Source organism: Sinocyclocheilus rhinocerous, unplaced genomic scaffold (genome assembly GCF_001515625.1).
Source record: "Sinocyclocheilus rhinocerous isolate Xijiao unplaced genomic scaffold, SAMN03320098_v1.1 scaffold72, whole genome shotgun sequence".
Taxonomy (NCBI): domain Eukaryota; kingdom Metazoa; phylum Chordata; class Actinopteri; order Cypriniformes; family Cyprinidae; genus Sinocyclocheilus; species Sinocyclocheilus rhinocerous.
This window is the reverse complement of record NW_015628351.1, coordinates 3586731-3600166: the sequence shown is the minus strand read 5'-3', so window position 1 is coordinate 3600166 and position 13436 is coordinate 3586731. Positions and strand designations below refer to the sequence as shown.

Here is a 13436-nt window from a genome sequence, read left to right as displayed (position 1 = left end):
GAAAAAAACAGGGGGGGGGGGGGGGGGGCAGTGTGGAGTTGAGGATGTTTGCTCCCCGTTATAAATGTGTTCACTATTATTACCTGCTATGGGGGGAGGCGTCCCGGGAGGGATAGTGAGGGGGAGAGGCGAGGTGTGCGACACCACATATTTTTGGCGACGAAGATCAGTGGATATTTTTGAATGGACAGTTATAGATGACAGAAGACGAATTTCAAGTGGAAGTGGATGCGCATGTCTTTCAAAACTAGAGGTGAGGGAATAAGGCAGGTCTGATGGCAACCATAGGAACTTTGTCAGTTTTTGATGCGTCAATCGTGGGAGGAGTATTGTAAGATTCTCAAGCAGTTTTTCGAGGCAAATGGAATAGATGATGGGGACAAAAAAAGAGCCATTCTGATTAGCGTAGTGGGGGCGCAAATGTACAGCTTGTTGCGTAATCTCATAAGTCCCGAAAAACTGAAAGACAAGACTTATCAGCAAGTTGTGTTGGTATTGAAGAATCACTTTAATTAATTAAATTGTGCAAAGATACAAATTTGATTCGCGCACTCATAAGCCGGAAGAGTCGGTGACCGAATATGTCACAGAGCTGCGAAGATTGGCACAAAGTTGTAATTATGGAGCCACACTTGAGCAGATGTTAAGAGATCGGATTGTGTGCGACATCAATGATTACAGAATTCAAAGACGTCTACTGGCGGAAGCAGATCTAACTTTTGACACTGCCTTGAAAATTGCTCTCTCTGTCGAAGCAGCAAATAAAAACATTCAAGATCTGCAAAAGCCCCCCTCTATTGTGTGTCACAAAGTAAAAAAACTCCTCCATGCCAACACGCAGTAAAAAAGAATACCCTCAGAATAGTGGGCAGTGTTATAGATGTAAAGGCACAAATCATACAGCTGCTGTCATATTTGTGGAAAAATTGGACACATTGCTTGAGCTTGCCATAATGCTAAACCAAGGGATCACAAGTCTCATCCTAATGGAGATACTGCCAAAAGAGCTGCTTGACACAAGTCAAATAAAGTGGATGTAAATGATCCTGGAAATATCTTTCCGGATTCTTTTGCATTGGGTTGCCTCACATACAAGTTTGGCAGTCTGCACTGTTCAGAAATACAAAAGGTGAAACCGTACACAGTCAAACTAAATGTCGAGGGACAAGATGTGAGTTTTGAACTGGACACAGGTTGTGGCCTGACGGTTATGAATGAAGCCAGCTTCAAATCCACCTGGAAAGAATCATTGAGCCCTAAATTGGAACATGTACAAATTAAACTAGAAACCTATGCATGTGAACCTATTAAGGTGATAGGAGCAGCTTACGTGGATGTCACGTACCATCAGCAGAGAAAAAGGCTTCCTCTCATTGTGGTCGAGGTAGAAGGACCTAGTTTTCTAGGCCAAGGCTGGTTGGAACAGATAAAGCTGTGTTGGGGAGAAATCCTGAATGTGAGTATAAAGGAAACTGAGGAGGCCCTTAAAGCGACATTGCAGGGAATACTGCAACGTCACGAGGAAGTTTTCAAAGAGGAATTACGAACTCTCAAGGGGATGACAGTGACTGTACATGTAAAACCAGGGTCTGTGCCAAAGTTCTTCCGTCCCAGATCTGTACCTTTCGCTATGCGGTCTAAAGTCGAGGCAGAAATTAGCAGACTGGTGAACGAAAACAATCAACCCTGTGAAGTACTCAGAGTGGGCAGTGCCGGTTGTACCCATCCTCAAGCCTGATGGTTCCATTAGACTGTGTGGAGATTATAAGCTCACGATAAACCAGGCCTCACCTTTAGAACAATATCCCATACCACGAGTGGAGGACCTCTTCACAACCTTGTCCAGGGGCTCGTCTTTTTCAAAGCTGGAAATGAGCCATGCCTACCTGCAGATCATAATGGACGAAAATTCCAAGCAGTATCTCACCATCAACACCCATAAAGGAATGTTCACATATAATCGCCTTCCCTTTGGAGTGGCTTCGACGCCTGCAATATTTCAAAGGACTATCGAAGGGTTGCTGCGAGGATTAACCCATGTGGCTGTCTATCTTGATGATATCCTGGTCACTGGGGTGACGGATGAAGAGCACTTGCAAACCCTGGATGTTGTGCTCACTCGGCTACAAGATGCTGGTCTGCGCCTAAAAAGGAACAAATGTGAATTCCTTCAAAAAGAAGTGCATTACTTGGGTTATCTGGTGGATGCCCAGGGTTTACACCCACTAAAAGACAAGGTGCAAGCATTGACAGAGGCTCCGTGTCCTACCAATGTCACTGAATTAAAAGCCTACTTGGGGTTGCTGAATTACTATAACAAGTTTCTACCTAATTTGTCCAGTGTCCTAGCTCCCCTCCACAGACTGTTAAGAAAGGGAACTCAATGGTGCTGGGGCGATTCCCAAACTAAGGCTTTCCTGAAATCAAAGGAACTTCTACAGTCTGCAGATGTGTGAGTACACTATTCTTCTGAGAAAGATTTGATCCTCTTGTGTGATGCCTCTTTATACGGCGTGGGAGCTGTGCTTTCACATCGAATGGAAGACAACACTGAGAAACCCCTAGAGTTCACATCCCGTACACTGACAACAGCAGAATGACGAAATTCCCAATTAGATAAAGAAGCTTTAGCCATCATCTTCGGAGTTCAAAAATTCCACAAGTATTTACAGTATATGGTCACAAATTTACTATTTGCAGAGACCATAAGCTCCTGATATTCCTTTTTGGAGAAAAGAAACCCATTCCACAGATGGGTTGCCCTCAAGTTCAAAGATGGGTTCTCCTGATGAGTGCATATGAATACACAATGGTGTATAAGTCCAAAGACAGCCATGCAAATGCAGACGCCCTAAGCAGACTTCCTCTCCCGGAAGTGGAACAAGATCAAGGTAATCCAGCTCAAGTTTTGATGCTGGACATGCTGGAATTCGAACCAGTTAGTGCCACTCAAATCAAAAATTGGAGAAACAAGGATGCGGTACTGTCACAAGTTCATAATTATGTACTGAAGTGTTGGCCAACTCAAGTGGATCCACAATTCAGCCCTTACCACAAAAGGAAACTGGAATTGAGTGTGCGTGATGGATGTCTGCTCTAGGGAGCCATAGTAGTGGTGCCCAGTCAGGGCCGGGCCATGCTTTTAAAGCTGTTACACCAATCACATACAGGAATGGCAAAAATGAAAGGATTGGCTCAATTCTATTTTTGGTGGCCTGGGATGGATAAGGAGGTTGAGAGGGAGTCCCAAATTTGTGAGGGATGTATGAAGCACAGCAAAATGCCTCCTGTTGCGCCACTGCACCCCTGGGAATGGCCTGAGACCCCATGGTCCCGTATTCATGTGGATTATGCGGGCCCTTTCTTGGGAAAGATGTTTTTGGTAATTGTAGATGCACATTCTAAATGGATGGACATTTACCCCATGACCTCATCAACGTCGCAAGCTACCATTGAGAAACTTTGCCAAAGGTTCAGCGTTTTTGGATTACCTCAGATCTTAGTTTCTGACAATGGCTCTTGCTTCACAAGCACAGAATTTGAAAAGTTCATGAAAAACAATGGGATTCGTCATGTAAAATCTACACCATTCCATCCTTCTTCTAATGGATTAGCAGAGCTATCCAAACGCTTTCCAAACGTTTAAAGAAGGCATAAAGAAGGTGACAGGGGATACCTTGGAAACCAGGTTGTCACGATTCTTGTTCAACTATCGGATCACCCCACATTCGACGACAGGGGTGTCACCTGCCGAGATGCTCATGGCAAGGAAGCTGAGATCAACTTTCGATTTTCTCTTGCCAAACATTAAAGCCAAAGTGCTGCAAAAACAACAAAAACAACAAGAGAATCATGACAAAGGTACCAAGTGTTCATGACTGGAGATGACGTGTTAGTGCGTAATTATAGTTACGGTCCCAACTGGATACCTGCTGTCATCGTGAATTCCTCGGGTCCAGTTTCCTATACGGTTGCTGTCAGGAATGGACAAATCCTGAAGTGACATGTTGATCAAATCCGAATCCGACATACAAACAAATTTCAGGACTTCACCCGGTTAACAGTACCCTCTGAAAAAGGGTCCCTGCTACCTGAAATTCCCTGTTCTACTGAAATGGAGACCGCACCCGAAGTTGTTTCAAGCCTGGTCATGAAAGAAGGAGGCTGGGGAAGAGCTTCAGTTGCCTGACAAACTGGATACACCAGCTGCTCCGCAGGTGCGACGTTCCTCAAGGGAGAGATGTTCCCCCATTCTTCTCCAGGACTATATTAGATAGCTGAAACATAGGTACAACCAAGTTATCAGAATAATTCTGAGAAAATGTGCTTTTTTTTTACTCTGAAAAAGTATTGTTGTTATTAGGAGAATAACTTCCTCTTACTTCCTAGCGTTTTACAAAGAGTGAGTTCTTTTCTCTTTTTTGTGTTTTAGAATATTTAACAGTATTATATGAACCAAAATGGGGGGAGGAAATTGGAGTATCTTTACTATAATACTTTAGGTTGAGGTGCAGTTCATAAAGTGTCCACAAGAGGACTATGTTATTATATATAAGCTGTTTTTATTTTATTATGCACTCTTCCATGTGAGTGAATAAAGCTGTGTCCGTCTGTCCTCGCTTTTTTAGATTAAAAAGTCTCATTATTTATGGACACGTCTTTGTGATCATTCAGCACGACACCACAGGAGATATAAGAACCAGTAAGTACTCTGGCTGAGCATTCAGAATAAATAGTTTTGACAGCTTGTAGAAAAAAAGAGCCAAACCCAAAATGCTCTAGGACAGACCACAAAAAACTCCACTCAATTCTGTCGAATGCTTTCTCGGCATCCAGAGAAAGGATTGCAGAGGAAGCTGTATATGAGTCTGCTTGTTGAATTATATGAAGAAGGCTATGTACATTGTCTGCAGCAAATCTCCCCCTTAAAACCTGATTGATCTTAGTCAATCAAGTCTCCTATACATCGATCCAATCTTAAAGCCAGGGCTTTTGCCATCAGCTTTGAATCTGTGGATAGAAGGCTAATTGGCATTCGAGTGGATCCTTCCATTTCTTCAGCAGCAAAGTTATTAAAGCTGTGGTTTGGTCCCTGTGTAAAGCCCCTTTTTCTAATGCAAAATTAAGAGAATTAAGAGAATTAAGAATCAAGGGTGCTATAATGTCCCATATTGTCTTCAGTAATTCTGGGGGAATCCCATCTAGCCCAGGGGATTTTAATTCCTCGATTGTCAAAGGGCTATCCAATATATTGCGCTGAGAGTCATTTAATTTGGGAAGATTTAAATGTTTAAGGGATAAACCAAAATTTGTTGGGTCAGAGTTGGAAGTATACAAATGTTGGTAGTAGTTTTCAAATTTTCTATTTACATCCTTAGGTTGAGTATATACTGAGCCCTCATGTCTAATAGCTGATATACTGGCCTTAGATTCACCATCTTTCAACCTCAAAGCCAACAGCTTGGAAGAGCGTTCTCCATGGAAATAATATGATTGTCTAGTACAATGTATGATGAATTCAGCTCTATTTAAATATATAGATTTCAATTCTGATTTAAGAACATTTACTGTTTTGGCTTTGGTCTCACAAAATATAAATCAATTTGTTTTTCTAATTCAAATTTACGGCTCTCCCTATGCTTTTTATTGAAAGATGAAAAATTTATACTTTTACCCCTAATAAAACATTTAGTGGTTTCCCATAATACTTGGGGGTCAGAGGCTGAATCTCTGTTAATCTGTAAAAACTGTCAAAGAGCTGCATAAATCAGCCACAGATGTACAGTCCTGTAACAAGGAGGTATTAAATCTCCATCGTTTGCGTCTGGCGCCCAGCGATGCAGGGGTTAAAGATGTGATTATTGAAGAATGATCACATAAAAGAAGTGGTGGCTACCAGCATTCTTCAAAATACCTCTAGCAGAATCATACAGGTTTGAAAAAACATGAGGTCAGTAAATGATGACAGAATTTTTATTTTTGGGTGAATTATCCCTTTAAACTTGGTTTGTTCCAACCACACTTTAGAAACCAAATACTCAAACTGTTTTCTGTTCATTCCTGTCTGCATTTCAGTCTGTCCCATCACATCTCAGTTTTGCATTCTCAGGCAGTGGCACTATTGACTTTGAGGAGTTCTTGGTCATGATGGTGCAGCAGCTAAAAGAAGACCAAGCTGGCAAGAGTGAGGAGGAACTATCTGAATGCTTCCGTGTCTTTGACAAGTATGTAATTTGATGTTAACACCGAACTGAACAGCAGTGTGAGGAAAGGTCATTAGGGCCCAAGAAAAAACTTACAGTGTACACTATAGTCTCCATGCTAATGGTATCCCAGACACAAATATTTTAACGATTTATAAAAGATGAATCACTGTCTGGCCATCTGGGATTTCGGTATGGAGATAAAGGTTAGGATTATAATTTTTGGGACAACTTTCTAATTTACTGTCATTATCTCCGACCAACAGGAAAGCAACTATTTTGGTTTGAATTTGGATGTTTGGAAAATTGCAGGCCTTGGATTTTTTAACACTGCTCCAAGGGAATTCATGTGATTCACACCAAACTCAGTCAACATGATGCCAAGACGGTCCGTGTACTTCTGCGTCCATGACGAAACCATGATGAAAAAAATGAAAAAAGAATGGTTGTTGTATTTTTAAATGCTATGCTAAAAAAATACAAATTTAAATTTAGAACCATACACATAAAATATTGGCTTCTTTTTAAATGTTTGTTTATGACTTTTTGCGCCTTTAATAAACATTTAAAAAATGCACAAATTAATATCAAAATATGTCGATTTTAACAAGTTTTCTTTAGCCAAATTAGAAGTAATGCTTCTCCTGCACATTCATTTGAGAACTCAAGCTGCCTCTGGAACAATGCAGAGACCTAATACAAAAATTATTTTAAAATAGACATTGCAGAATCCTGGGAACTTTATCATCATGAAATTATATATTGGGATATAATTTTGTCATAATTTTGTGTGCTATCTGGGTCACAGTATTGGAGAGGACCATGTATGGTTGCTCAAAGTACGTACAATACATCATATTAGAGCACTACACACAAGGCTTTAATATGGGGTAAATATAGAAATATATAAAATTATAATTTCTCCTACTTATATACAGGCAGGCCCGATTTCAGAATTAAATCACTGAGGGTGCTTCTGAAATCAGTGAGGGTGCTGTAGCCTTAATTTTGACATATTTATATTCGAATGCCACTCCCGAAACTTTGCAGCGTGTCGGTCACTGGTCCACTTAGCATCATGAAAAACAAAACTTATTTAAATTCTGAATGGATTAGCCAACTAAGCATGCAAAGAGCGCTCCCTTTATAATAATTAAAAAGCTGTCACTCATTTCAGTTTATTGCGATCTTACAAAGTTCCGTTATAATCAATGAAGCTCTACACTGCACATTAATCTCTTATTTACATCATGTTACACTTTGCTTGTTATAGCCTATGAGAGACCCCCGAGCATGCAGCTCTGCACAAAACTGTGGCGTGAAGTGGATTCTAAATTAAAATCCTTGGCCATTGCATCAGGAAATCAACAGAAAATGGTGATTGGCTACGTTGATCAGTGCTACAAAAACACATTGAACATTGATAAATACACATTGATAAAGCAATAGGTTACTGGTAGCCACGTCAGTAGCGCAAGAGGGCGCTTATAGTGTCTGTACGCTATAGAGATGCTAAAAAAGCTAGAAATGAAATTAAGCATTTATATACATTAAAAACAAGCTTTATGTCATTTTTACGATTTTTAATGAAATGCGAATTTTGAATAATGAAAATTAGTTTGTGTCTGCTTATTCTATTCATCAGTGTCTGAACCATTAAAGAAGAAACCACATTTTCCATATTTAATTTCTGGGTAAAAAAAAAAAAAAAAGTACTTTCAGATTACATCAGATATAGAAAAAACAACCATACTGAACTATAATGCCCTATCAAATTCAGTTACTAAATCTGTAGATAGATGGTTAGGATTACCAATCTCAATAATTGGTCGAATTAATATACTAAAGATGAATATACTTCCCAAATTACTTTATTATTTTCAAAATATTCCATTGGCCCCCTCTACTTCATTTTTTACTAACCTACGAAGAATGTTTATCAAGTTCATTTGGAATAATAAACACCCAAGAGTCCGGACATCTTTGCTTTACCTGTCATATGATAGGGGAGGATTAAAACTCCCAAATATTCAATTATACTATTGGGCATCCCAGTTAAAGGCGTTAATGTTCCATTTTTCGACAAACGCTCCTCCTAAATGGCTAGAAATAGAAAATTCGTTTGTGAAATCTAAGATTCCTTTTAACTTGTATCTTTATTCAGCCAATATAAAAACATTACAGAAAAATTTTGAGTACAGTATCATTTAATATTTATTAACCCCTTACAACTGCGGTTTTATTGTTTGCAATGGATTATTAAATCTAACTTCCAAAGTACAGACTGTATTAACCCTTTGTTGGTTTTGTGCTTTACACTTTTTATGTAATATGAGCCCCTAGTGTTTGTTTGTTTGTTTTCTTTTCTGTACATAGTAAGTATTGTTACCGACACGGTATGTACATGTGTCAGTCTTGTGTTTCAAGAAAATGTAATAAAAATAAAATAAAAAAAGTACTTAAAAAAGTACATGGACCCAAGATATGGAGGATGGGTCTGTGTACTTTTGTGTCCATTCATTTTTAGTTTTTTTTAACCCAGAAATGAAATACGGAAAATGCTGTTTCTTCTTTAATAATTAAAAACATGCTTATTAGACCCTGTGTACAAGTGTGTGTGTGTATGTGTGTGTATGTCTGTTTCACATTCTTGATGTGATCATGTCATTGCTGTAAACCTAACAACCAGACTGCCAGAGGGATAAATGCATGTGCACGCTGTGCACTTAAGGTCCATTTTACACTTTTAAGGGAAAAAAATCTATATTTGAATTGAAAACTCTACATGCAAAACATCGCTGGCTATAACCTCACTGTATTCAATAATTATAGCAAATTACACCCAAAACTCAAGACCACCTGTATGACACTAAAGACAGAAAAAAAAAACAATGCATCTACATTGTATTTCTAAATGTGATTGTTGTTTCTCTTGGTGTTTAACTCCTTTATTTTATTAACACACTTGTGTGTTGCGACATTACTGTCGGATCCCATATATACCTGAGAAGAGATGATGCCAACCCCCCAGAGGACCTCAGATGATGCCCACCCTCAAACAACATACAAAACTACCAAATTTTGCTATAATTTTAATCGCAACATATAATCATTGCAGTTAATAGTGTTCACCGTCTGTTTGATTACATGCCCTTAACTAACTGCATGAATTTTACTGGTCATTTCTGCCATATGGACATCAACTTGACATAGTCACTACTGATAAGCTACTAAATATAATGACGTTCACCAAATATAATGTAGAAACTTTAAAATAGAAACTTACATTTTCTGTAAAGCTGCTTTGCAATGATTTCTATCGTGAAAAGCGTTATACAAATAAACTTAAATTGAATTTAATTTAATATAGTCAACAGCATCGTCTTTTAGTTTCAATCTTTCTGAAAATCCTGCATCGAATTGTGCCTTGTTTGCAAACAAATCCGAAGTAAAATGAAGTGAACAAAGGACCAAGTTCTTACTGACGCGGTCTGGATCTTCATTTAAAATAAAGTTCTCCCACTCTTTCCTAATGTTGGGATCAGAAGGAAGGTGATGCAAAGACTGTTTTTCCACAACTTGGCACTGTTCAGCATCTTGTTGTATTCGGAGCATCTTTATCTTTTGATTTCTGCATAGAGCTGCGTTCGCCTCTCTCGTTATTTACACTACGTGTGTGGATTGGTGGGCGGGGCTAAACAGGCAGTGATGTAGAAGCAGGCATTGATCTTCTTCCGTGGAGGCGGTGTTTAGCCACACTATTACATCATAGAGTGGCACATTCCACAAGCTGTCATTTTGGCAGACTGGCTTCAATATAAGCTATTTTTATTTTATTATTTAACAAGAAAGTTTTGAGTTCTGAAACTTACAGGATGTTTTTATAGTACAGTGACATCTTATATGTCAAAAGATCAAGGGAATTTTGGTTCTCAGTTCATGACCCCTTTAAACAAAAAACACTCATGTAATCATCCTGACATCACAATCACATCCTGACATCACAAGACAATAAGTCACTTACCTTGACAACAAAATCAAGAACAATTTTGTAATTAAAACAATATTATATATTTTCCCAACAGGAACCAAGATGGTTTCATCGATCGTGATGAGTTTGCTGATATCTTGCGTGCAACTGGCGAGCCGGTGGCAGATGAAGACATAAATGAACTCATGGCAGATGCAGATACAAACAAAGATGGGAAGATTGATTTTGATGGTAAAGCAAATCTTATTTATTCTATTTTCTGTGCTGCCCTCATGTGGAACATAACATTTTTTTTTTTTTTGTAAGGAGCAATGGAAGAATCATTTTGGGTTCCCCAAAGAACCTTTCAGTGAACGTTTTTTAAAAGAAGCATTTTTTCTTAGTGTGAAGAACATTTAAATAACCTGAAGAACCATATTCTACTACAAAGAACATTTTGTGGAATGGAAAGGTTGCGTAATTGTTCAAGTTTCTTTATGGAACCATCAGGAGTGCCTAAAACCCCTTTAGCTGTTATAAATTCACTGTAAACCACGGCTTTACGGGGCTTCCATATACGTAGTGAGGATTCAAAAAAAAAAACAGAGCAAATAAAGTGTAATGATATGAATAAAAACAGTATTCTTCCACCAAACAATGTAGTTCCTTAGAATCAGTTGTGGTTGCAACAAAGTGGTTGACGAGCAACACACAAACATAAGCAAAGTTTACAACAGCCTCGAACGTGGCTCAGCCAATCAGAATCAAGGACCGGAACTATCCATTTTATAATAAGGCATATACAGATATGAATACACATATGTGACCCTGGACCACAAAACCAGTCTTAAGTCGCTGGGGTATATTTGTAGCAATAGCCAAAAATACATTGTATGGGTCAAAATAATTGATTTTTCTTTTATGCCAAAAATCATTAGGACATTAAGTAAAGATCATGTTCCATGAAAATAAATTTCCTACTGTAAATATATCAAAACTTAATTTTTGATTAGTAATATGCATTGCTAAGGACTTCATTTGGACAACTTTAAAGGCGATTTTCTCAGTATTTTGATTTTTTTTTGCACCCCCAGATTTAAGATTTTCAAATAGTTGTATCTCGGACAAATATTGTCCTATCCTAACAAACCATATATCAATGGAAACTTATATATTCCGCTTTCTGATGATGTATAAATCTCAATTTCGAAAAATTGACCCTTATGACTGGTTTTGTGGTCCAGGGTCACATATGCTTATGGATATAATATACTCTGATGCCTTCTTTAGGGAGCTCTAAATAAAACACTTGCATATTAAATATAATTTCATGAAATGTATATTGTATATAATGTATATTCAAATTCAATATTATGCTCTCGGAATACAATATGAGGACTTGACTTGACTTATTATCTATTTAAAAACATCTGTATTACTGAAGTGTGATATGAGAGATCTTGTCATCATTAGGTAAATAACTTTAATTTTTAAGAGTTTATAAAAGCAGATATAATTACACACAGATATAAATATATGTAATAATACATGTACTCTTCCTGAACTCCAGTTGTCAGTGCGTTCTTTTGAATCCCAAGATGTGAGAGAAGACAAGCATTTTCTTTTAGAAATATAATCGCCATCGTATAATCACAATATTTGAATACAAAATATGTTCAGAGAGGAGAGAGTATTAACAATGCCATGAAAGGGGCTTGTATGTTATTTCATATTTTATTTTTTACTTTCATTCCAGAGTTTCTTAAAATGATGGAGAATGTCCAGTAAGAAAAAATTACATCCCATCTCCTCCAACTCCTAATGACAGCAGTCAAGATTCCCAAGAACAACCCCCTGAGATGTTTAAAGGAAAAGAGGACTGAGGAAACACAACATCACCCGGGTTCAAATAACACACTAACAATAAAGATGGGCTGGAATTCACTTTGAGGAACAGAGAATATTTTAGATCAGTGCCGTCTTGTTGGAAGTGTTTCTTGTGGGACCGCACTGTGATGGTATCTATAAATAACCCTTCAAACCTTTTAAGAGGAAACCACTTACGCCTCTCCCCTCAGCTGTCTCCTACTACACCTGCTTATTCCCAAGACATTCAGCAACCTTCCTTCAACCCCCTTCCCCTCTCCCTCACCCTTTACAGTGATTCAAAATAGCCCTGCTACAGCATTAGCCTCGGAAAAAGACTTAATGTTGTCATGGCGATAAGGAATCTCTTAGCTCACATGTTAGCGGTGTCTGCAAATCTATTAAAAAGGCACATTTTGGCCAATCTGCTTGTTTATTTGGTGATTTTTTTACTGTGATTGTATTATCTAAAATTATACAGAATCTCTGTGTCTGTAAAAACTTACAGCTCTAACATTTTTTTAAAGCTAAATGCAATTTCAGGCCTAAAAAGGTTGTTATGAGGCCAAATATCACATTTCTAGAATCTGCAACTCATGACACTCATGTGATCTTCTCACCCACCTTGCCCATAATTTCACTACACCCAATCAGAAAAACAAGATCCCACCATGTTGGTTTCCAGAACCCCATGTCCATAACACTTTGGCCGTCCAGTAGATCCATAGTGTTGCAGATTGTATTTATCTTTTCGTCCGTTGGTCTCTTCTGATATTTTTCATACTTAACCTGCCTACAGGGCAGAGTCTTGACATGGCCAAAAAAGGTCATGAAAAAGATAAATTTCGAATCCTAATGTCAACGTTTTGTGCCAGGAGCATGCAAGTTATACATATATGAGTTCTGAAAGGTGCAAAAGGTCAGATTTCCATGTTTTCTTCTCATGGTAGAAAGCCATGTGATCCTTTTGACACCTCGTTGTCTTCAGGTCATATTGATGGAGGTGTTATCTCATGCCAGTGCCATAAATGCAATTCTCCAGAGCTGCAATGATATGCAAACTGCAAAACCGGACCTTTCTGCTCTCCTCAAAATCTCCTTTTAAATCTCTCCATTTCTGCCTGAAAGTATATAGTCCACAACGCCCTCCTCCGAGTTCCCCCAAATCCTTCTCCAATCCACGTCTGTACAATTCCTCGCTCAGGAAACACGTGCCAAACATGGGAACTCGGGTTTAGGCTCTTCGGGGTTTGGGGTACCTGTGTCGCCATTTGTGTTGTTGGGTTTTGGTTGGGGTGGAGTAAAGATCTAAACCATTTGCTATTCAGGGCACGCTGAAGATTTGCAACACAGCACCTTCTCAAGAGGTTTAGGGTTTCTTGGCTTGACTAAAGGGG

At 38.5% G+C, this 13436-nt stretch overlaps 1 protein-coding gene across 2 annotated transcripts in view; it reads left to right on the top strand.

Annotated features, from left to right (window-relative positions):
* The window catches only part of LOC107737591 (troponin C, skeletal muscle), a 26942-nt gene extending 14479 nt beyond the window's left edge, over positions 1–12463 (top strand). For both annotated transcript variants that reach the window (XM_016549144.1, XM_016549143.1), the window contains exons 4-6: positions 6110–6224; positions 10289–10425; positions 11930–12463. In XM_016549144.1, the coding sequence (XP_016404630.1) occupies positions 6110–6224; positions 10289–10425; positions 11930–11961 (284 nt within the window). In that variant the 3' untranslated portion in view covers positions 11962–12463. The remainder of the gene's footprint in view (positions 1–6109; positions 6225–10288; positions 10426–11929) is intronic.
* Positions 12464–13436: the final 973 nt, after the last annotated feature.